General features: G+C 50.2%; 3 protein-coding genes and 2 non-coding genes across 14 annotated transcripts in view; 4 read left to right on the plus strand and 1 right to left on the minus strand.

The window, feature by feature from the left end:
• The first annotated feature begins 435 nt into the window (after positions 1-435).
• TSR1 (TSR1, ribosome maturation factor) lies at positions 436-12,511 on the plus strand. Its single transcript, XM_027862551.1, has 15 exons — positions 436-553; positions 746-849; positions 1,892-2,111; positions 2,237-2,371; positions 2,610-3,034; positions 4,591-4,756; positions 5,312-5,475; positions 5,968-6,152; positions 7,322-7,484; positions 7,967-8,077; positions 9,730-9,862; positions 10,604-10,720; positions 11,136-11,276; positions 11,967-12,041; positions 12,320-12,511. Exons 1-15 carry the CDS (start codon positions 457-459, stop codon positions 12,493-12,495), a joined length of 2,412 nt encoding a protein of 803 aa, XP_027718352.1. The 5' UTR covers positions 436-456; the 3' UTR covers positions 12,496-12,511.
• On the plus strand, positions 7,782-7,872 carry LOC114043468. Its single transcript, XR_003569121.1, has one exon. It is a non-coding gene; the product is annotated as a small nucleolar RNA SNORD91 family (small nucleolar RNA).
• Positions 8,234-8,330, plus strand: LOC114043467. The gene has a single exon (XR_003569120.1). It is a non-coding gene; the product is annotated as a small nucleolar RNA SNORD91 family (small nucleolar RNA).
• A 106-nt stretch (positions 12,512-12,617) lies between the features above and the next one.
• On the minus strand, positions 12,618-22,959 carry SRR (serine racemase). Of its 9 annotated transcripts, none has more exons than XM_027862563.1 (9): positions 22,888-22,959; positions 19,073-19,242; positions 17,483-17,548; positions 16,093-16,222; positions 14,953-15,056; positions 14,703-14,822; positions 14,461-14,535; positions 13,201-13,410; positions 12,618-12,853 (listed from the first exon to the last, which is right to left on the minus strand). In XM_027862563.1, the coding sequence occupies exons 2-9, from the start codon at positions 19,238-19,240 to the stop codon at positions 12,641-12,643; spliced, it is 1,086 nt and encodes a 361-aa protein (XP_027718364.1). In that variant the 5' UTR covers positions 19,241-19,242; positions 22,888-22,959; the 3' UTR covers positions 12,618-12,640. The 9 variants fall into 9 exon arrangements, with proteins under 9 accessions (XP_027718364.1, XP_027718363.1, XP_027718358.1 ...); XM_027862562.1 differs by having other exon boundaries at positions 19,073-19,252; positions 22,888-22,948; XM_027862557.1 differs by lacking the exon at positions 22,888-22,959 and adding an exon at positions 22,427-22,725 and having other exon boundaries at positions 19,073-19,252.
• The window catches only part of SMG6 (SMG6, nonsense mediated mRNA decay factor), a 172,823-nt gene continuing 171,954 nt past the window's right edge, over positions 22,856-23,724 (plus strand). The window contains exon 1 of one of the 2 annotated variants that reach the window (XM_027862547.1): positions 22,856-22,942. Coding sequence is in view for 1 of the 2 variants with exons in the window: in XM_027862546.1 (XP_027718347.1) it covers positions 23,382-23,469 (88 nt within the window). In the remaining variant the exon portion in view is untranslated. Of the gene's footprint in view, positions 22,943-23,366; positions 23,470-23,724 lie in introns of those variants that run through there. The other variant, XM_027862546.1, reaches the window with a different exon arrangement.

Genomic DNA, 23,724 nt, shown 5'->3' on the forward strand with positions numbered 1-23,724 from the left:
GGCTGCAGGGAGGAAGGCAGCAGACTCGGAGCAGTCGAGGCTGTCCTTGTGTGCAAGGACCTCAGAAGGGCGTGGGGGGGGGGGGGTCTCCCTAGTCACAAGCCAATAGCCAGCCTGGCCTCCCCAATTAAAAGAAGGCACTCCCGCAAACGAGAGAACAAGCAAACCCCTAAGACTGGATGAAGCTCCTTAGGGAGCCTGACAGAACTTCCTTTTAAAGCCCGCAGAGGGCCACGCGGAGGAAGGTTAGACCGCGGTAGGCTGCGAGACTCAAATACTGTTCGTCCATTGGCTAGGGCGTGAGCTACTCCTAGAACGGGGGAGGGGGAACCCGCCCCCCTCTAGCAAACTCCACCCCCTGACAGGGCCTCCACCCACTCAGGCCTCCGTGCTGGCGGAACCGGAACCACTCGGCTTAGTACCGGAAGTAGAAGACCCGCGCACGTGGGGAGGAAGATGGCGGTTCATCGCTCCGGCCCGCTGAAGCAGCAGAATAAGGCTCACAAGGGCGGGCGGCATCGGGGCCGGGGCTCCGCGCAGCGGGACGGCAAAGGTGAGAGAGTCCCTGGGGCGGGCGGAACGACGTGTCAGCTCAGCCCTTTCTCCATCCTTGCCTGCTCAGGAGGCCTTTCTCCGCCCCGGCCTCCCTCTCAGCTCTGCACAGCCGGCCGCGCCTGACCCGCCCCGGCTCCCGTAGGGCCCTCGACTCACTTCTCGCCTTTGCCCTCCCGGCTCTGCCTTCCAGGTCGCGTGGCCGTGAAAGTCCTGAGCAAGAAGGCGAGGAAGGAGCTGAGCCGAGTGGACCAAAGGCACCGGGCCAGCCAGCTCCGGAAGCAGAAAAAGGAGGCGGTGAGGCATGGGGGGGGGGCAGGGAGGGAGGACGGTGGCGCCATGCGGGCCACGTGGGCACACTGCCTCCGAAAGAGCCCGACCCGGACCCCCACTGGGAGGTGGGGGCCGAACGCCTTCCTCAGACCGCCGCCGCTGCCTTCCCCCAACTGCTGTCCCTGTCCCGTCCCCCCTCCCCGCCCCCGCATCCTGTCCCATTTTACTTCCACGGCATCTCCTAAAGTTTACAGGAAACACTGGTGCCCCCCCAATCACGTAGCTGTTGCCTTGGTTCGGTCCCTCCTCATTTATCTAAGTTATTGTCATATCTTCTTAATTGGTCAATGTCCAGGCTCTCCTTTTTCTATTCTTCTTTCATACTGTTTTCAAAATAAGCTTCCTAAGAAATAAGTCATCATGAAACTCCCCTGCTCAGAAACCTTCCATGCCTCCCTTTATTGCTTTTTCAGGCTCAGCTCCAGTACTGTTTCTGCCTGCAGCCTTTCCTGGATCACCCCTATTAATTAGTTAGTGCTGACTCCCTCCTCTGAATAATCTCATAGAAAATGTGAACTCCTCAAACACAGAGACTGTTCACTTTCGTCCTTGCACTCCTAGCGTTTCACCCAGTGCCTGAGGCATAGAAGCTTGATAGTGGTTGATAAATAGGACCTACCATGGAGTCAGAGGGTCAGGTCAGCATTCTGCTCTTGGCCCGGTATAGATGGAGTATCCTGGTGTCTTGGGGGCTGGCCCCAGCACATTGGGTGAAGGTGCAAGATGCCTTTAGAGGCAGTGTGGTACGGTTGAATAACATTGGACTTAAGAGTTGGAGAATCTATGTTTTCATCCTGGCACTGCTGTTTACTACTTGGGTGACCTGGAACAAGTTCTCTCCCTCTCTAAGACTTCATTTCCTTAAGACACGGAAGTTGGATTAGGTAGTCTCTAAATCCTGTGGTCCTCTCAAGGTAGAGAGACAACTTGAATGGAATAGAGTATGAGAGTGAGGGAAATAGGGCATGTTGCCCTACCTTTAAAGTGCCCTCTTCTCTGTCTTAAGGTTTTGGCAGAAAAGCGGCTACTGGGCAGCAGGGATGGACCACCTCATCAGGTGTTGCTGGTGCCCCTGCACGAGAGGGTTTCCCTGGGTGAGGCTTTGCAGCTGCTCCAGAACACAAATAAGAAGGTTGTGCCTGTGAGTGAGCAGGCTGGGATGCCACGCTTCATGCTGCTCTGTCCTCAGCTGAAACATCGATGGTTCTTTACATCTGCAAAACCAGGTGGGTGAAAGGCTGAGCTTGGCTGGCACTGCCTCTTTCATAGTTAGGTGCCAGCGTTCTTGGTATTTTCTGAGTGCTAGTGATGTCTTGCTGGTGTCATTGTTGACTTTGCTTTCTGAATCCAGGGGATCTGCACACTGTGTTGGACCTTGCCAAAGTGGCTGATACCATCCTGTTTATCCTGGATCCAGTGGAGGGCTGGGACAGCACAGGAGATTACTGCCTCTCTTGCCTCTTTGCCCAAGGGCTTCCTACCTATTGTAAGTGAGTTATGATTATCAACAGTCTCTAGGATAGGGGTAGGATCCTCTTCTTAGGAGGCTAGGTCCCCATGCAGTATTGGTTGAGTGTCTTGGTTTGTGGGATATCATCCCAAGTCCCTTGCCTGCCATCTCTGGGCTGGGCTCAGTGCTCCATGCCTAGTGCAGGGTGAGTGGTTCATTAATTGCAATGGGTTTTCGTGGCTCCTAACTACTTGTCTGTTTCTTTTGTGCCCAGCTCTAGCCATCCAGGGAGTTGGGGGCCTTCTCCCAAAGAAACAAGCAGATGCCAGGAAGAAGCTGAGCAAGGCCTTAGAGAAGCGATTTCCAGGAGACAAACTGCTCCATTTGGATACCCAGCAGGATGCTGTGCTGCTCCTGCGACAGTTGGCTAACCAGAAGCAGCGGCATCTGGCCTTCCGAGACCGGCGTTCCTACTTGTTTGCCCACGCTGCTGACTTTGTGCCCAGCCAAGAGAGCAGCTCAGTGGGCACACTAAAAGTGTCAGGCTATGTTCGTGGGCAGACTTTCAATGTAAACCGTCTCCTGCATATCGTTGGGCATGGCGATTTCCAGATCAAGCAGATCGATGCACCCACAGACCCTTTTCCTCTAAATCCCAGAGTGATCAAGGCCAGCAAAGGCTCAGATGTGGCGATGCAGGTGTGTGGTGTCACAGACTGGGCTGTGCCTACCGATGATTGCTGGATCCCAAGGAAGCTGGCAGCACGTTTTTGGTTTTTTGGTTATTGTTACTGAAAAGAGAATGATAGTTATGGACAATTCTGCACATCTACATTAGCACCTAGTAGGTGCTTAATTAGTGCTTTTATTCCATTCTGTTCCATCTGAAAACAGGCTAGGGATGCTTCTATGCATTCAAGTCATGGTTGAGAGATGAAGTCAGCAGATGGAGGAGATGTGATTAGGTAATGAGTGGTCTGAAGAACTATGGGTTTTAGTAGGTTGCAATTCAGTATGAGTCAGGTATGTGAATATGATGTTGGGCTGTACTCAGGCCATAGTTCCAAGGCCAAGGAGGTGGTAGGCCTGCCCTCAAGGAGTTTGTTAGAGGGAAGGACTCTCTTGGTGAGGGGAATAAAATGGATGAAGGGACAATGCCAGGATGAACAGGGCATGGTTACGCTCTGGCATGGACTTTGGCCCTACTTGATTCGGGGAGCTGGTGGAAAGTTGATGGAGGATAGGTGGAAGAGCCATTGAAAATGTACCAGCGGGCTCTTTGGAAAAGCAGTTTTAGAAAAGCAGCCTTTAAGGAAGATTTAGCGTGGCAGCTAGGTGGCACCATAGCACATAGAACCCCAGGCCTGAAATCTGGAAGCCTCAACTTCAGTTCAAATCCAACCTCAGACACTTACTGGCTGTGTGACTCTAGACAAGTCACTTAACCCTGTTTGCCTCAGTTCTTCATCTGTAAAATGAGCTGGAGAAGGAAATGGCAAATCTTTCCAGTATCTTTGCCAAGAAAACCCCAAATGGGGTCATGAAGAGTTGGACATGACTTAAAAATGGCTTAAAGTGTGGCAGCTGCATGTAGGATAGATTAGAGTTGGGGGGGGGGGGCGCGTGTCTTTTTTGTTCCTGCCTTAAAATGAGCTGAGTTATGTTAACCAAACCATGGGCTTCTCTGCCCATGAACCTGTATCTGTGGCCCAAGTAGAGAAGGTATTGATTGGAAAAATGTAGCCTTAATCACCTTCAGCAAGCTTGACTATTTAGCTCAGAGTGAAACTTAACCTTGTTGTGAAGTGAACCCTCAGAATAATGATAATAGCTAACATTTATGTGGTCCTTGAAGGTTTGCAAAGTGCTTTACATGTGTTATTTCATTTGACCTTTGTAACAGCCCTGGGAAGTGGGAGGTTTATTGTCTCCATTTTAAGGGTAAGGAAACAGGCTAAGTGAGCTGCCTAGGGTCACACAGAAGTCTGAGAGGCATGTTTCAAACGCCAGTCTTCCTGATTGCTGAGTCCAGGACTCCACTGCCCCACCAGCCACCACTAAGAGAATGAATGTTGAAAGTATGCTAGGTTGTCCACTCTGCTGCCGCTCCATCCGTTGTGAGAAAGCAGACGGCAGCGAGAGAATCGGTGTGGAGGATGCCGGCCTCAGTGGGAGGGGGTGGGGGGGGGGGGGGGGCTGTGCTCTCAGTAAGGCGAGACCTGACTGAGCAGTTCGTGGCATACCCTGTCTCTCAGATTGACGCTGCAGATGGTGATGGTGTGGCTGAGATGGAGGAGGATCTCAAGGTCCTAGTGAAAGCAGACCCTGCTCGGCAGGAATCTCTCCAATCGGAGGTGGTTCCAGACCCCATGGAGGGGGAACAGACCTGGCCCACTGAGGAGGAGCTGAATGAGGCAAAGGGTCAGTGCCCTTTTTGGTCGTTCATTTCTGTTCCCTGGGACCCTGAAGGTCCTGCAGGGAGGGCAGCCAGGGTTGGTTGTGGGGGAAGTGAAGGCACCTCCTGAACCATGGAGCACGCCCTGGTCCATGAGTCATTCAGTCAGCTCGGTTCTGCTGAGAGCAAGCGTAAGGTCAGGAGAGGGATGTTCCCAGGTGAGAAGCAGGAGATTGTAGTCTGGCCGAGCACCTGTTAGTGTTGCTTGGAAATGAGGCCAGTGACAGTGTTTTCTTTGGAGGTAGACTTTATTCGGTCTCTATAGACTTCTTTAGGTTCGAAGAGAGCCAGCTTTGGGGCTGCGTGAGCAGTAGTGGGGGAGGGGCCCTTAGCTAGGTCATACTTGGCTAGACTTTTTTTGCTTAACTTTTTTCATTTTGTTTTTTAATTAGCAGCCATTTATTTTCTCTCCCCTGTCAACCCTCTCCTATGTAAGAGAAAAACAAGATGCTTGTAACAAAAATGCATAACCAAGCAAAACAAATTCTCATTTTGTCCCTGACCCTGAATGTGTCTGACAGACTTCTTAAAGGAAAAAACCAGAGTGGTGAAGAAAGTCCCTAAAGGAACATCCAGTTACCAGGCTGAATGGATTGTGGATGAGGAAGATGGCAGCAGTGGCGAGGAGGAGGAGGATGACGATGACGCGGAGGCGGAGGATTTCATGGAGGAGGAAGATTCCGAGGTGAGCAAGGCTGAGGGCAGCCCTCGGAGCTCTGGTGCTTTCGTTACTGAGGACACGGCTGTCGCCGGGCCCCCGGAGCACTGGTGTCCTCCAGAGTAGACCAGGGACTCCCTGACGGGCCGGCCCAAGCACCACCAGCGACATGGGAGGAGACTCCTCAGGTCGCTGTCTCCGTCTTTGGAAAGACCCATGGGGGTGAAAACAACCTTGGTATACCGGAGGAGGACTGGTATTTACTTAGGCCTCTTGTGTACGTGATCTCATCTGAGACCCAGCCAAATCCTAGCAGGCGGTCAGGCAGGTCCCCACCTCCTCTGCCACAGAGGGTCTTGGAGGGCTGCCGCGTGCTCAGGCGTGCAGAGGTCGAGCCGTTTGCTCAGGGTCAGTAGCCAGGCAGGGTCAGGGCTGCCTCTGTCTTTAGCTCCTAACCCCCTTTGACAGATGAGCAAGCCCAGGCCCAGAGAGGTCGGGTCACTTGTTCTTTTTCTCCAGGCTGAGGGAAGTGGAGAAGAGTATGAGAGCGTGACCCCGGGGGGATCTGTCTGGGACAATCAGTATGATGAGAAGATTGACGAAGAGGCCGAGGAGCAAATGCTGGAGAAATACAAGCAGGAAAGGCTGGATGAGATGTTCCCAGATGAAGTGGACACCCCCAGGGACACAGCAGCCAGAATCCGGTCAGTCACTGGCAAGACGCGCTCTGAGTCGCTGTGGTGGATAGGAAGTCAGGACACCTCCTGGCTCCGTGAGCCGGGGCACAGCACTTCTTCCTGATCCTCCATGCCGAGACTTCTATCCTTCCCGGCCCCCAGCATAACTCGCTAGCCTGGGGGGCCTTTTTTGGCCCTTCGAGCTTGGAGCCTGGAAGACTCGGGGGAAGGGCATCTTGTCCAAGCATGGTTGAAAAAAGAATCCCCATTAGAAGCTCCCCGTTTGGCTTGGAAGACTCCCTCCTAACTGTTTGGGTCCCTTTTACTTTAGTGCTTTGTATGTCTGAGCACGATCAAGCCTCTGCTTGCCTCTTTGCACCCCTAATTACTGTATTCCTTTGGCCTCCTCTCTGAGGCTTAACAACTCATCTGGCTCTCTCGCAGTGAATTCCCTGAAGGGAGAGAGTGTTGTGGGTTGAGATAAAAGCTTCATGGAGAAGTTGGGGCTTGAAGGAAATTGGGGCTTGGCTTTATGGAATGAGAAACCAGGCTGCTTAGACAGTGGAAGAGCTGGATTGTGGAAGTGTGAATGGTCTTTATCCTAGTTGAAAGCTCTGTTCTGAGAGGCCTTTCCCCAGCTCCCCTGATAGCAGGACCTTCCTGCTGAGCTCAAGTCCAGTTTAGGCACGTGAGCTCTCCATTAGAGGTGTTCTCTGTGCTCCTGGAGGGCACGGGCTTTTATTGGGGGGAGGGGTGCTTTTCTTTGCATCCAACAGTGCTTAACACAGTGCCTGGTACATAGGGAGTACTTAATAAATGCTGGTTGATTGAGTAAGGACTAGCTCTAGGTCTCAGTTGTCAGGATGAAGATTTTTGGATTTATATGTTTGGACTATCTCAGGAAGTGATTGAGAGTTCATACTTCAGTTGGATCTTCATTCTTTGTCAAGGTGGAGTATGGATGAAGGTGTGAAGTCGTTTTTTTTTTTTAAAAAAACAAGGCAATGGGGTTAAGTAACTTGCCCAGGGTCACACAGTAAGTGTCAAATATGTGAGGCCAGATTTTGAACTCGGATCCTGCCGATTCCAGGGCCAGTGCTCTATCCACTGTGCCACCTAGCTGCCCCATGATGAAGTCTTCACAGGTTCCGTGAAGCCCTTCTGACTTGTTCATTTCTTTATTTCTCTGTGTCCAGATTTCAGAAATACAGAGGCCTCAAGAGCTTCCGCACGTCCCCGTGGGATCCCAAGGAAAATCTGCCTCAGGATTATGCTCGGATCTTTCAGTTTCAGGACTTTTCTAGAACTAGGAAACGGATCTTTAAGGAGATTGAGGAAGAGGAATCTGAAGGGGCTGAGGTACTCACCTTGTTATTGTTCATTCATTTTTTCAATCGTGTCTAACTCTTTGTGCCCCCGTTTGGGTTTTTTAAGGCAAAGATACTGGAGTGGTTTGCCATTTCCTTCTCCAGCTCATTTTCATAGATAAGAAAACTGAGGCCTTTCTGACTTGGGCTGGGTGCTCCGTCCACTCTAGCGCCCCCTACCTGCCCATACCCATCTTAGCTTTCCCCTAACTAGTCCTTTCCTTGCCAATGCTTCGTTAGCTGTCACTTAGGCCTGGAGAGGTGGCACGGAGGAGGGAGGAGGGAGGAGGGGAGAAGCTCATGATGTTGGCTGAAATGTCTGAACCTGACTGAGACATCTTTGTGATGTGGCACCTTTATGCCCTGAAGCTTCTCAAAAGGCCAGGGTGGATGGTATGTGTCCAGATGTGTGGCCCCCCACCCACACTGGGGGTATCAGCCCAACATTGGGCTTGCCTTGGTTCTTCTTGGCAGGTTGGCTGGTTTGTGACCCTGCACGTCTGTGGAGTCCCTGCCTCGGTGAGCGAGAGCTTCAGGAAGGGGGCACCTCTGGTCATGTTTTCCCTGCTGCCACATGAACAGAAGGTGAGTGTCCTAGGAGGTGGAGGAGAGTCTGTCCTTCCCTGTGTCCAGCCTTCTGCTGGGAACCTGAGTCTCCTTTTCTGGGGTTGTGAATAGATTGTCCTTAGGGCTTGTTACTACATGACTTCCTCAGTTCCCTGAGCTCAGGGTTACGGATAGCTGAGAAGCCAGTGATGGTTTAAGTCAGAATGTCTGAACCTGTTTGAAGCGTCTCGGTGATGCATATTCTGTGTGCCTCTGAGGTTAGTCTCTGAGTTTGCATTTGCTCTGTCATGAGGTGGCACCATTTTTCTTTTATTAATTTATTTTTAGTTTTCAACAATCACTTCCATAAGCTTTTATTTTGTTTTGTTTTTGCTTTTTGATGAAGCAGTCAGGGTTAAGTGACTTGCCCAGGGTCACACAACTAGTAAGTGTCAAGTGTTTGAGGCTAGATTTGAACACAGGTCCTCCTGACTCTAAGGCTAGAGCTGTGTGCACTACGCCACCTAGCTGCCCCCTCCATAAGCTTTTGAGTTTTACATTTTTCTCCCCCTCCTTCCCCACCTTCTTCCCCAAGATGGTGTGCAATGTGATATAGGCTCTACATATACATTCCTATTAAACATATTTTCACATTAGTGATGTTGTAAGGAAGAATTAGAACCAATAGGAGGAACCACCAGAAAGAGGAAACAAAACATAACAGAAGGGAAAAAAAAGCAAATAATCTGCTTCGGTCTGCATTCCAACTCCATAGTTCTTTTTCTGGATGTGGATAGCATTTTCCATCGTGAGACTTTTGGGAATGGCTTAGATCCTTGTATTGCTGGAAGGGCTAAGTCTGTCAACGTTAGTCATCGCACAATGTGGCTGTTACCGTGTACAGTGTTCTCCTGGTTTTGCTCACTTCACTCAGCATCAGTCCATACAAGTCTTTCTAGGTTTTTCTGAAGTCTGCCTGCTCATCATTTCTTTTTTTTTTTTTTTTTTTTTTGGTGAGGCAGTCGGGGTTAAGTGACTTGCCCAAGGTTACACAGCTAGTACGTGTCAAATGTTTGGTCTGAGGCCGGATTTGAATTCGGGTCCTCCTGACTTCAGGGCCGGCGCTGTATCCACTGTGCCACCTAGCTGCCCCCTGCTCATCATTTCTTATAGCACAATAGTATTCCATTACATTCATGTACCACAACTTTTTCAGCCGTTCCCCAGTCGATGGGCATCCCCTCAATTTCCAGTTCTTTGAGGTGGCACCATTTTTAAAAGGCACATGCCAGAATGACAGATTTTTCTGTCCAGCCTGCTAGCAGCAGCACAGAGTTATCAGCTGGGCGGAGGCGGGGTGGCTGAATGTTTTGGGTCCTGGAGCAGCCATGGTGAGAGGCTGGCAGTGACTCCAGGCCCCTGATGCCACTCAGGAGTCACAGTCACCACCTTGAGGGGGAGGGCATTTACCCTCCACTAGATCATTTGAGAGTGGATTCCTGGTCCTTGGTTGTGAAGGTGGGTAGGAGAGGGGGCGAGTGGGGTGGCGTTCAACCCAGGGACTCGGCATGTGGGCCTTCAGAATGTATGTAGAATTCTCTGTGTTGTTCATTGGCTCATGTCCTGCATCTCACGGGGCTGGGGGTTCCTCACTCACCGCTGACAACACGTCTTCTTTCCTGATCTTGCAGATGTCAGTGCTGAATATGGTGGTGAGGAGACACCCTGGTAACCTGGAGCCCGTGAAATCCAAAGAGGAGATGATCTTCCATTGTGGTTTCCGGCGCTTCCGGGCCTCGCCTCTGTACTCCCAGCACACTGCAGGTCTGCTGCTGCCAGGGGTGGGTGCTGGGCTCCTGGGCCATTTCTGGGACCTTGGTGGCCCTAAAGAATAATAGTGAATTGATAACAGTGTTTTAAAAAAGTGCATTATTTCATTGGCTTTTCACAACAATTTTATGAAGTTCTGTGGCTGTTATCATCCCTGTTTTACAGAAGAGGGACCTAAGGCTTTCTCAGGGTAACGGAGAATAAGTGTCTGAAGGGATAAGAGCCCAGCTCTTCCTGATCTAGTCTTCCACAGTCCCACAATTCCATGGGGTCAGTGTTCTGCCACACTTGCCTCTCTTATTAGTAATAGGATGAGTAATAACTCATTTCCACAGTCCCTGGTTCATTTCCATGGTTGAAATAACATGTAGACCCTCTAGACTCCTGAATATCATTTGGAAAAAGATGCAAAGATGGGAGGTGATTTGTGCAAGGCCCAGGAACAGAATGGTCACTCTGATGGGGGCATGGTGACAAGGGTGAGCTGGTTGTGGTCAGAAAAAGAGCCTCTTGGTATTCAAGAATCCTTGAACTTGTCCTCTGTTCCCAGTGCCCTGGGCCTGTGGAGCTCATTTAGGGGAAGCTGCCTGCAGTGAGCCCAGGGGAGCACAGGCTCTTGGGGGCTGTGAATGAACCACTGCCCCTCCTCCCTGTTCCCTGGGCCTATTGTTTTCAGAGTACAAGCTCACATTTTCCTAAGCCCTAGATGCTATTGAACTTTTTTTTCTGTGTTAGCGGATAAGCACAAGGCTGAGCGGTTCCTTCGTTCTGATGTGGCCTTGGTGGTGACAGTTTATGCCCCGATCACCTTCCCTCCGGCCTCAGTGCTGCTCTTCAAACAGATGCTGGATGGTGAGCCAGAGCCTAGAGGGAGGCTGCAAGGGGAGGGGAGCTGCCATGGATGAGGATTGTCCAGTTATTAGATGTTTAGATCATTATTATTATTAAATATAGAGAGGAAAAGGCCAGGGACCTGATCATCTCAGCCCTTCGCATCTTCACTAACTGGTGGGTGGAACTGCCCAAGGGTCTGAACCTGTTGAGAAGGGGTGTTCTTGGGCCTTGGGCTGGTTAGAAGAAAGCTCTGTGGGTTAGCTCCCCGGGCTGGCCTTTTTCCTTCTTTGGAAAGGGATTAAGGTCTGAAATGGCCTGGGGAGGAGATGGGAAGCCCTGCCATTTGTTGCCTGCCTTATTTCTGCTGCTCTGCATGGATTACTGACCTTATGTTGACTCCTGAAATGATTTTGTTGTCCTCCAACCCCATTAGGCAAGCACATCCTCATTGCTACAGGGTCCCTCCTGTCCGTGGATCCAGACAGGCTGGTCATCAAGAGACTTGTGCTGAGTGGGCATCCTTTCAAGATCTTAACCAAAATGGCAGTAGTCCGTTACATGTTCTTTAACCGAGGTAGGTGGGAGGGTGGAGGAAGGGGAGAACCTTGTAGCCTTTGGGTACCAGAGTTTTAATTTGGTGGGGAGGGTGTCCCTGATCATAGGACTAACTCAAAGGGCCCATTTGCAAAATCTCACCAAGAGGTAGGTCCACCTCCTGACCTGGACTTGGGGGATGCCTCTTGCCCTTGCTGGGACTTAGTTTCCTACACCCTAAAATAAGTAGGGTGAACTGGAGGATATTTATGGTCTCTTCTAATGTTAATTTCTGGGCAGGTGAACACCCCAGTGGGGAGGCAAGAGTTCCTCTTGCCTTGATCTCACAAAGGCCCCTGCCTTGCCATTCCCTCAGGGTTCTAGCCTGTAGGTGGCTCTTGTCAGGTGCTGGTCCTTGCTTGTGTTCATTGGTTTACTTTATCGGGCGGGGTCCTGTACGTTCTCTGGCCTCCTTGTTGGCACTCATGCTTTCCTGTGCCATTTATTCCTTCATTCCCTTTACCAGGCTTCTGTGTGTATTTCTTCCTCACCCTACTTAAAATCCCTAGTTTCCTTCAAAGCTGGGTGTAAGTACCATCTTTCCTGCCTCCCCCAGGTGCCAGAGACACCCCCCCCCCCCAAAGGACTTTGTATTCTGTAATTGTGTGTTTGGCCCTCAAGAGATGACGCTCACTAAAATGCTTCTTCATCAATTATTTTTTAATCTTAGAGGACGTGCTATGGTTTAAACCAGTGGAATTGAGAACTAAGTGGGGTCGCAGAGGACACATCAAGGAGCCACTTGGTAAGAGGGGCTGGTCCCTGGGAGTGACAACATTTCCTGGGCTGAGCATGTGACAGGGCAGTTCCTGCTGTCGGTTTAGGGTTAGCTTTAACATTGGATGTAATCTCGAGAGGCACTAGGTAAGGTGGCTCGGCTCACAGCCATGTGCTGCAGCGGCCTGAGAGGCCATCTGCCCTCCCTTCTCCCCACTCTCCATTTCTACAGAGGAGGAAACTGAGGCAGAGGGCTCCACAGATAGGGACAGGGCTTCCTGCCTGAGCTCACTCTTTGCTTTCCAGGTACTCATGGCCACATGAAGTGCACATTTGATGGACAGCTGAAATCTCAGGATACCGTATTAATGAATCTGTACAAACGTGTCTTCCCCAAATGGACTTATGATCCCTATGTGCCAGAGCCCCTGCCCTGGTCACAAGATGAAATCTCCCCGGAGCTAGAAGTGGACATGGAGTAAGGGCTGCCTGAGGGGTGTGAACTGTTTGGGGGCAGATTCTCTTCCCCTTTGCCAAGTGTGGCCCTGGTACCTGCCTGGGCTGTCTCCTCCCCTGGGGCTCCTAAAGGAAAGGGATGGGCAGAGTGACAGCACGGGCGTCTCTTCGTCAGTTCTGAGGGCGCTGAGCCTCCTCACCCTCTGGTTGCTTCAGCCATCTCAGGGAGGTCAAGTCCACGTTCCCCCCACTGAGAACCACACAGATGGCTTGGGCAGCGGGCACCACCTTCCGGAACCTCTCGCCCAGCACGGCAGCTACTCCCACTGCGGCTGTGGGCTCAATAAGAAGCTTCATCCTCTCCCACACCAGCTGGGTGGCATGCTGTGAGCCAGAAGAGAAAGCCTGTGTTGAGCAGGGGACAAGCAAGAGGGTGTGGGTGCTGCCCAGCCCAGGGGCATTTCCTGGCAGCTTTGTGTTCTGTCACTTCTACCCTACAGCTCAATGGTGGTATCACATTCCTGCTCCCCTGGAAGCTCCCTGCTGTGTCTGTGCTGCATGCACCAGACATCTCTGCCTGCGGCAGTGTGGGCCCCAGCATGCCCTCAGGAGCCTTATTAATCATTTTACAGAGGAGACAACTGAGCCCTGAAGGATATGACTCACATGAGTTCATGAAGAGCCTGGGTCTTTGGCATCTCCCCACCCCCCCATTTTCTGAGGTTTCTTACCTTAATTTCATCCTCTGTGACAGTGAAGACTTCATCCACCAGGTCCCTTATAATAGGCCAAGTGTTGGGGCCAATGCTTGATTTAACCCCATCTGCTATGGTGACTGGTGGAGAAGGGTTAGGGGTTAGCTCCCCTTTCAGCTTGGACTGGAAACAGTCATCCGCATTACAGGGCTCAGCGGCATACACTTTCACCTCTGGTCTCAGAGCCTGTTAGGAGAGCACTGGACGTCTGACATTGGCCATGGCACTAGGACAAGCCCAGCCGGGGTTGCTGTCTGTGCCGAGAGCCCCGAGGGCCCTCCAAAGGATGGACGTAACAATAAAGCACACTGCCCTGTCTGGTGCTGCTTTGGGGTTTTTGAGTTTACCATTTATTCTGCGTCATCTGAAGCATGCCCCTGGCTGGGGTGGGGCATGTAAAAGTGAGCCCAGTGAGAGGTGGGCCAGGTAGAGCCTAGCTTGGGGTCAGCTCCGGTGGTGATGTGTGAGCAAGTGTGCTTGAGCATAGCTCTGGGGCTCACTGCCAGCAAGCAGCAGTTGCCTTTCTGAGGTGCGGTCAGCACATTGCCTCATGAGGAAATTGGATGAGGCAGGAAGGGGCCAAGGGAGAGAATGACTGGTGGGGATAAATGCCAAGTTAAACTTGAATAGATGAAGCTACACACAGGTCTTGTCTTGTAAACAGAACTACTCAGTACCTGAATTAGGAGTCTGTTAAAAGTAAGGAAAGGCCGCCTAGGGTTGAAAACATTTTAGCCTTAGTCACCTTTAATAAAACTTTTCAACTAAAAGTAGTTAGTTTGTTCAAACGGCATCTCTGCTGGGTTTTTCTTTTTCATAGATTTTCAGGCGGTATGTGAATGTTATTCTGCATCATTTCTTGATTTGTGTTTTTTGTATCTTGTGATGGGGGGAAATGTTGATTTGCTTTCACGTACCACAAATGTTTCAGCCATTATGAATAAGGGTCAGAATTTTTCTGCAGAGGGATTGAACTTCCCCTTCCATTAATATCCTGGGGCATGTGATTCTGGCAGCAGAATCACCAGGTTGGAGCAGTTTTTGTAGTTCTTCTCTCAGGCCATGTTTCTATTCTTTGCTATAAGAGATGGCTCTCTGAGAAGAGGAAAATACTGGGAAATGTGGGTGATAAATTATAATTGAGTGCCTGTCTCTCCATTATTGCATATGGAGATAAAAGGAGGTATCTCAGACTTGTTTTAATTTTTGTTTCCTTGACTAGATGAAGGGTCTTACCTTGACTGTAACTGCTATTCCTGAGATCATCCCTCCACCCCCTACAGGTACCACCAGGGCATCTACTGCGGGAACCTATGGAGTGACAATGCAAAGTATACATGGGTAGACTAAACTTTTACAGGTACATCCTGGTTATGTAAAGAAACAACCATCTATAACGAATGAACGGCATTAGGCTGGGCACAAAACCCCATCAGCTGCCGGCTTACTCGCCCAGGGGCATCCCAAGGCTCCCTCACCTGCTCGAGCACTTCCAGAGCAATGGTGCCCTGGCCCGCCATCACAGCTGGGCACTGGTTGGGGTGTACCATTGTCCCTTCGGTTTGCTTCACAATTCTTGCTGCCACAGTTGTTCTTGACTAGAGGAAGAGAGGGATAAAGACAACTTCCTTTGTTGGTAATGGCAGCAAACAACCACCACCAAAAAAAACCACCATGAGAATAAAATCATTGGCGCTGGCTGCATAATAAAAGAGCTGCGCCCCTTACCTCATCACTGGGCTCACAGTCTATTATGGTGGCCCCGTAGCCCTGGATTGCTGACTTCTTACAGGAAGGAGCTGTTCTTGGGACCACAATATAGGCAGGAATTCCTGAGTAACAAAGTGCACATAGTCACTGGAGCACGTAGCATGAGGTGGGAGATCTGGGAGTTAGGCCTGGGTTCAAAGCCTGGCTCTTACACTTGGGTTCTTTAACCTTGCTAGACTTCTGATTCTTCATCTATAGAATGATGGGATTTTTTAATCTGGGGTCTGGGAACCTGTTTTTAAAAACATTTTGAGGACTTTCAACATAATTAGTCTCCTTGGTATCCTGTATATTCCATTTTATTTTACTTTATGCATTTAAAAAGTATGCTTCTGAGCTTGACTGCCAAAGGGGCTCAGGAGGTGAGAAAAAAGACAAAGAGCCCTGGGCTGGGACCCCTTCTAGGACCCTCTTCAAGCTCAAAGTCTAGGATTCTAAGTTGTTTACAAACAGCTTACACAGGACGAAATTTGGGGTCCTTCTAAATAATCACCATTCCTCTTTGGCTGAGACTACCTGACACTTCCATATAGGGCTTTAGATTTGGCACAGCATGTGACCTAGACATCACCTCCCTGGAGAATCAGTAGACCCTGGGAGTTAGGCACTGTGGATGGCTGTACTACAAAGGAAGAAACTGAGGTTTGGAAAAAGATGTCAGAAGCAGGATTTGAACCCAGGCCTCGATATGGGTTATGAAGTGCCTACTGTATACCAGGCACCATGCTAGGTGCCAGGGATGCAAAGAAAAAAAAAACGAATCCCTGTTCTCAAGAAGCTTACGCTTTGGGGGTGGGGGGCGGGGATGACATGTAGGCAGATACAGAATAAAGAGAACAGGAGGGAGGGAATCGGGAGAAATTCCCTGTTCTAGAAATGTCATGGTGAAATATTAATGGTTGCTCTCCTAGCACTACAAAGTTTAATAATAGTTTTCTTAACAATGCTCTGGAGTAAGGTGGGGGGTGGGGCGGGTGCTAGGATTCTCTCCATATTTGAGATGAGCAAACAGGGTCAGAATCATGATCTGAAGCCAGGTCTGAACCCCTTCCCAGCCCTCTTTCCAAGTGCTCAGATGGCAGTGGTCCATCCTCATACCTTTCAGTTTGGCCGCATAACTGAGTGCCTGGCCGTGGTTCCCACTGCTGTGAGTGACCACAGCTTTGGGTTTCTTCCCATCTGAAGGGCTGAAGGTCAAGCCCTGGATGGCATTGAGGGCCCCCCGGATCTACAGGCAGAAAGAAATGTGCATATCATGTCTGAACCTAGAGCTGCTCACACAAGCAATACCGCTGGAGCCCAGAGAGAGTCTCATAGGATTATACTGAGATGACAGATGTCACAGAGCCAGCATGAGTGACAGGTATAGGGCTGGAAGGGGCATCAAAGATGGGAGGAGGAAACAGGCCCGGAAAGGGTGACCTGCCCAAGATAACTTGTTAAGAGAATGGCAGAAACAAGGCTGTTTAATAAATTCAGAGCCAGGCAGGACCCTGATTTGATTCAAGAATTAGTCTGATTCCCTCACTTTACTGATGAGGAAACTGAGGCCCAGACACAGGCAGTATGGGGCTGAGGCAGGATCTGAACCCAGAACTTCACCAAGGGCATCTCAAAAAACTTCTGGCCAATAGTGCTTTAGAAGTAGTGTGGCCTAGTGGATAGACAGCTGGCCTTACAAGGCCTCTGCTCAGCTTCCATCACTGGCCTGTCCTAGCTGTGTGAGCCAGGACAAAGTTGTTGGATCTCTCTGGGCCTGTTTCTTCATATGGAAAACAGAGGGAGAGGGAGAGATATGCAGTGACTTCTGAGTCCCTTCCTGCTCTAAATCTGACATCAGGTCTTGAGTTTGTTTTGTTATTATTTGTTGGTTTTTTGTTCGCTTCCCAGGAATTTGCTTCTCTTCCACAAGTCCGGCATGTGTGGCTTTCTGAACTCATGCCTCCGCTTCTTATAGATGCCTGTGTGCAAGGCCAGTTAGGGCGGATTTTATCTAGAAATAGTGATAAAACTGGAAGCCCAGGGCCACAGACTCTTCTGTACTGTGGGAACTGGCCTCTCTGGGAAAATCCTAGCTGTTAACAGTGGTTTTTACCTAGCCAGTCCTCAAGGTGGGGGAGGGGAGGGGAGCCCCCTCTCCAAGCCTCTTCCTGGATGGGGAAAGAGGCTCTGGGTCTTTTAGCACTTGGGGGTCTTCACTGCTGCCCTGCATTCCAGGCTGCTTACTGATGGGTAAGACTGCTCCATGGCCTGCAGTGAAACGCTCTCTCTGCTTATGGGGCCACTGGTTGCCCCCTGCTTCCCTCTAACATCTTAAGACTCTTTCTCATGTAGTCACTACTTATTTACGGACTTATCTCCTTCGTTAGACTGAGGAAGCTCCTGGATGGGAGGGATCGTTTCTTTCTTGTATCCCCAGAGCCTAGCACTATGACTGGTACTCAGTAGGTGATTAATAAATGCTTGTCAATTGATTGATGTCACCCACCGTGACACAAGGAAAGCTCCTTGAGATCAGGGACTGTTCCACTGGTTTGTCTTTGGATGCCAGTGCCTAGAACACAGTAAGTACCTAATAAATGCCTGTTGATTAATTTATTGATGTTGCCCACCCCCATAGAATGGAATCTGGAGAGCAGGAACTGTTCCTTTTTGTTTGGTTGTTTTTAGCTACTTTGGTGGCAGTCAGTTCTGAATACTCTCGTGTGCACCCAGGCCGAGATAACCTCCACAGGGTTCTGTCCAGCTTACAGAACAATTGTACAATTGTTGGACTGACTGGCTGAACCTCTGCATTCAAATCCACAAGCCATCAGCTTGGCTTGTCCATCAGGCTGACCCACCTACAATGTTTTTCATATTCATGGCTGTCTACTACTGGTACTGTTATCCCCACTTTATAGATAAGGAAACTGAGGCTCAGAAAGTATAAATGATGAACCTACAGTTAGTGTCACTGCTGGGGTTTGAACCCAGGACTTCCCTGACTCCGTGGGCAGGGCTCTTTCTATTAAGCCACTCTATGAGAGGTTCTTGGGTCCTTCAGCATTCAGTCATGCATTACCAATGAAACACCTGGCCTGTCCATCTGTTCCTCCTTCCTCTTGCTAAACAATTATTGGTTCAGAAATCAGAGATTTAGAGCTAAAAGGGACCTTAGAGGACACCACATCAAACCTTGGGGAAACTGAGGCCCAGAGAAGGACAGCAGAAACTTAAAGCTAGAGGAAGTATTAGGAGCCATTTAGATTCATTTCCCTCATTTTATAGGTGAGGAAACCAAGGTACACAGAAGTGATTTCCCCAGGATCATTTAGCTGTTAAGTATCTAAGGCAGGAAGGATTTGAACCAATGTCTTCCTGACTCCAAAACCAGTGCCCTGTTTACTAGACCACACTGCCCCTTGGGTCAGCTCCTTTTCCAATCATACACTTCTGGGGTGATTTCTTTTACACTTCTTGTACATCAGTGAGAGAATGGAAAGAATGTCACAGTCAAAGACCTGGGTTTGATTCCCACCTCTGCTGGCTACTGAGTGACCTTGGATAAGTCACCTTTCTCTGCCTCAGTTTACTCACCTGTAAAATGAAGGGAATTGGACTAGATGGTATCTAAAGTCTGTTCCAGCACTAAATCTCTGTTCTCTCTCTGGGCCTGTAAAATAAGGTACCTAGAGCAGAGATATCAAACTCCCCAGACTGATGCAGAACCAGATTAAAATAAAAATATAATACAGCATAGATAATGTTAATTTCTGGCTTTCTAATTCAAGGGAGTCATGCCTATTTGCGTTTGACATGACTACCTTAGAGGATCTCTGGTCCCTTGGACTTCTAAATCATCTTATACCACACTGCACCTCAAAGGGATGCTTCCCTTTCCTTCCCATGTATTTCAGGCCTTTAACTAGCAATGGGTTGGGATTCAATCTAGAATTACCATGGTGTCATTACTTTGGCCACCACGAAGGGCCTGTAATGAGAATCGGGCTCTGGAGATCCATGGGGTCTACCCAGCTCTGGTGATAGGGGAGGACCAGGATCAACCCAAGGTGGGTCTTTGAGGCCTCAGCTTTACCTTAAAGGACCCAGTCTTCTGGAAGAGTTCACATTTGAAGAAAAGCTTCCGGCCAGCCAACTGATTCAAAATGGAACTTGTGAGGATGGGGGTGATGTGCACGAGGTCCTCAATGTTGGAATGAGCTTTTTTAACATCAGCCAAGGAGATGCAGTACTGAGAACACATGTCTGTGTCGGCCTAGGCAGAAAGGGCCAGGCTGTGTCAGATGCGGAACAAAGCCAGGGCGTTCCCCTGGGAGCTGCACTATCCTAAACCCTGGGAAATAGGTGCTATTATTGCTTCCACTTTACAGTTGAGGAGACTAAGGAAAACAGAGGTTAAGTGACTTGCTCAGGGTCATACATCTAGTAAGTTTCTGATGGAGGATTTGAACTCAGGTCTTCCTGACCCCAGGCCTGGCACTCTGACCACCTAACTGCCTCTAACTAATAATTAATGATGATGAAGGCTGCCTCTAATTAATACTGATGATAATAATATCTGACACTTATAAAGTTCTTTACCACTGTTATTTCAATTAAGCCCAACAACAGGCAGTGTGATGTAGTAGAAAGAGTACTGACCTTTGAGTCATGCCTGGATGTCACTGCCTCAGTTTCTTCATCTGCAAAAATGAGGGGACTGGACCACATGGCCAAAGGTCTCTCCCAACTCTAGATCTATGATGCTGTATTCCTGTGTGTATGGTCCTGAAGCAAGTCACTTTCCCCGCCTGGGCCCATTTCCTCTTTGTAAAATGTGAGTAATGATAATACTTCCCAAATTTTTATGAAAACCAAGTGGTATAATAACTTTTAAAACACTAGATAAAATATAAAAATAGTATCATTTTCTCAATCAAGTGATATCAACAGGACTTTTCAGGGACTTTATAAAGGATCCATCTTCCTATTTGAAAAGACTGGGACTTACTGCTTGAAGCCAAGCAACTTCTGTGGTGATGACCTGGCCAGGGTATTAACCAATGGCTTCTGGAAATGTTCCTGAATCCCCAAGAAAAACAAAGGTAGAACTTCCTGCCTCCCCTCCCCTCCAGAAGAATACCTAGAGACTCAAGGATACAGGGTGGGAAATTCCTTTTTTCTTGGATAACCCACTAAAAACTCTGAAGCCAGTCTCTGTGGTTTTTGTTATTGCGTTATTTGGTAGATTAATAATAATAATAATGATAGCTTCAACCTAGTTAGTCTCTTTATCCTTACAATCTGCCATCACACTCTTGCACTAGCCCTGGACTGGGTTGTTTAAAAGAGACAAAGGGCATTCACAACGGAGACTATTCTGAAGCTGAGATGCAACAAAGTATGAGTCGATTCTCTGCTGCTTGTGCTAATTTTGGCCCAACAATTAACACCAAGAAAACACAGGTGCTCCATCAGCCATCACCACCCCATCCATCTGTGGAACCATCAGCTACAGCAAATGGAGAAGTTTTGAATGCTGGGGATAAGTTCACTTACCTTGGCAGTGTACTTTCCAGGGATGTACACATTGATAATGAGGTTGATGCACGCATTGCCAGAGCTAGCTAGTGTTGGGGAGGCTCCACAGCAAAGCGTGGGAGAGAAGAGGTATTAGACTGACTACCCAACTGAAGGTCTACAGAGCTGTTGTGCTGATCTTGTTGTATGCCTGTGAAACCTGGACAGTATGCCGGTGCCATGCCAGGAAACTCAATCACTTTCGTTTGAATTATCTTAGGAAGATTCTGAAGATCACCGGACAGGATAAGATACCAGACACTGAGGTCCTTTCTTGAACTAAACTGCCAAGCATTCAAACTCTGCTTCAAAGAGTACAACTCCAATGGGCTGGCCATGTTGTTCAAATGCAAAACGTATGCTTGCCTAAAAGACTATTTTATGGAGAACTCATACAGAGAAGTGTTCACATGGTGGTTAGAAGAAGCGATACAAGGACACTCTCAAGGTCTCTCTTAAGAACTTTGGAATTGTGTGACATGGGAGACACTGGCACAGGACTGCCCAGCATGGCATGCCCACATCAGAGAAGGGGCTGTGCTAGATGAGGAAAGCAGAATTGAAATAGCTCAACAGAAAAGACATGCAAACTTCGAGAATCCACCCCAAAGGTTCACACACACCATACGAGCTCCTATTGGTCTGATCAGCCACAGCTGGACACACCAAAACTTGACTCTAGCATAGCAATGCCATTGTGGTCCTCTTCGAAAACAAAGGATGACAACCCTTCCAGGTAGTCATGAGGGGAGAAGAAAAGCACCAACCCTTAAAGACAAAGCAGGGTCCTGGTATCACTGGCCTCTAGAGTCCCTTCCTACTCTAAATTTATGATCCTATAATCACCAAGAGTTGGACACATAGCCAGGATGGACTGGATTCTGTGGAAAGATGGATGTTCATCTTCATGGCAACCAAGAAAGGAAAGAGCAGAGGCCTGAAGGAGCAATCTAGACTTATCCCTTCACTGATACTGTGAGTCATATGGACTGTGCAGGCACGGGAATGTGAGACTACTAGAGGTCAAAAGTGTCTTTCCATAAGAATAGAATTAAACATAACATTATATATTGATGTCTTATTAGTCTGATGAAATATGAACTGAGGGCTCTTTTCCCTTTTTTTTAAGCTACCTAAAGAGGAGTCAGATTCAGATATTTCCAGAAGAAACCCTGGATCAGGGGCATGAGCTAGAGAAATGATTATGAGAAGCCCCCAAGATGAAAGTAATCTTTGTGATGTCAAAACTGCCTTTTTTTTTCCCCTTACCATGGTCACCAACCCTCTCATATCTTATATTATTATAACATAAGGTCACAGAGTTAAAGCTGGAAGGGACCTCAGAGGCCAATCTAGTCCTACCTCATAATTGTAGATGATGAAACTGAGTCTCTCAAGGTAAAATGACTTGCCCAAGGAAAATTACAGTACAGCATCTTGCAGCCTCCAGGTTTATTTGTGTGCTACCTGTTCCCATTCAATTGTAAGCTCACAGGAGGCAGGTGTGTTCTTTCATCTGTATCACCCATCAGAATCTGCCTGACATAGACCAGGCAATTCAACGTTTGCTGAATCAAACTACTCTTAATTCTCACCGGTCGAGATGTGAAGTAAGGTTACTTACTGGCCGCCTGCCAGTAACCTTGGGAGGTAGGTAGGGATGGTAGGTAGAGAATGGAGTGACTGGCCAGAGACAGTCGGCTAGCGAGTACCCTTCAAAGCTGGAGTTTGCACCTTGGGCTCCTCAATACTTGTCCACCATATCACATCTGCCTCTGTTAACCCGGCAATCAACCAACGGGCATTTGTGAAGGGCCTCCTCCAGGCGGGGTATCTGGCTGAGCTGAGGATGGATAAAAAGAATCGCTACCTGCTGGAGGTTACATAGTAGCCGCATACGGGAGGCCCCCTCGGGAGGAAGCCCACTGCCAGCTGTCAGGCTCAGGATCTTATTAAGGGTGAGATCTCGGGCATCTGCCCCATGGGCTGCAGGAAGGCGGGTGGGTAGGGGGGTGTCCCGTCTCTCACATTCGAGCACTGGGTGCACAACGGCTCGTCGGACCCCCCAGCGTGGTGACCTCCGAAGCTACTCCGGAGGAATTTGGGTCACTGTGCTTTACAGGCACAGAAGGAAGAGCCCCAGTCTACGAACCGTCGTCAGACCTTCCCAGGGAGCCACAGCTGGAAGGGGGAGGGAGGAGTGTTGGGTCACCGCGGGAGGGCTGGCCTTGAACTTTGCTCCGGCCTGCTCCGCCCCGCCCCCAGTGACAGCCCACCTCTCCCAACCGCCATTCCTCAGGTAAAAGTGAAGGAGCACTAGCTCCACCGCACCTGAGGCAGCCGAGAAGTCCGAGCCCGGACCGAAGGCCGGTCTCCTGCACCCCAAGTACGCTTGCACGGCTCTCCAGCCGCCGAAGCTACTCACCTTACCGGGGGGGGGGGGGGGGGCGGGCGGGCGGCGCGTCCTGCTCGCGCATGCGCTTCTCCGCCTCCTTCTCTCCTCCAGAGCTCGCTCGCGCGTCTTCAAGCCTTCCCTCCCTCGCGGGCCACCGTACCGCCGTCCGGGATGGGAGGAGGAGGCAGAGGATGGGTGTGTGCGCGTGCGTGCTTGCGTGCGTGCGTGTGTCAGTCAGTCAGTGTGGGTCTGTGTGTGTGTCTGTAGCTGTGTGTGGGTCGCTCGGTCTGGCGGGGCGGGGCGGGGCGGGGCGAGGGAGGGGGCAGCGCGCGCCGCCCGCCCGTCCGCCCGCCCGCCCGCCCGTCGTGGTTTCCTGGCTGCGCGCGGCGGCGGCGGAGCCGGAGCAGGAGGAGCAGCAACAGCAGCGAAGATGGCGGAGGGGCTGGAGCGCGTCCGGGTCTCGGCGGCCGAGCTGCGGGGCATCCTGGCCACCCTAGCCCCGCAGGCAGGCGCCCGAGGTGAGCCGCGCCGCGCCGCGCCGCCCCGCCCCGCTCCGGGGCTGGGCCGGCCCCTGCGAGCCCCCGCCCCCGACTCCCTCCGGGGAGGCCGGCGGCGGCCGCAGGGCCGGGAGGGGAGGGCCGGGGAGGGACCGAGAGGGGCGGTGGCTCGAGCCGCCGGTTTGGAGCTCCCCGCCTGCCCCGCCCGCTCCTCCGGCCTTTCGCCCCCTCCCCCCAGCGTGGAGGGGGAGGACCGAGGCCAGCCCGGGAGCCTCC

Source organism: Vombatus ursinus, unplaced genomic scaffold, assembly GCF_900497805.2.
Source record: "Vombatus ursinus unplaced genomic scaffold, bare-nosed wombat genome assembly UNPS02014768.1, whole genome shotgun sequence".
NCBI lineage: Eukaryota > Metazoa > Chordata > Mammalia > Diprotodontia > Vombatidae > Vombatus > Vombatus ursinus.

Excerpts from the sequence above, each read along its gene's own strand:
- TSR1 (XM_027862551.1), top strand. The coding sequence starts at position 457 with ATGGCGGTTCATCGCTCCGGCCCGCTGAAGCAGCAGAATAAGGCTCAC. Across the intron at positions 2,372-2,609 it reads CCAAGGGCTTCCTACCTATT|CTCTAGCCATCCAGGGAGTT; the intron begins GTAAGTGAGTTA and ends TTTTGTGCCCAG. Across the intron at positions 7,485-7,966 it reads AGGAATCTGAAGGGGCTGAG|GTTGGCTGGTTTGTGACCCT; the intron begins GTACTCACCTTG and ends TCTTCTTGGCAG.
- SRR (XM_027862557.1), bottom strand. The coding sequence starts at position 22,453 with ATGCGGCTACTATGTAACCTCCAGCAG. Across the intron at positions 16,223-17,482 it reads GGAGCTTTCCTTGTGTCACG|ATCCGGGGGGCCCTCAATGC; the intron begins GTGGGTGACATC and ends TTCTGCCTGTAG. Across the intron at positions 15,057-16,092 it reads TTATGCGGCCAAACTGAAAG|GAATTCCTGCCTATATTGTG; the intron begins GTATGAGGATGG and ends TTTGTTACTCAG.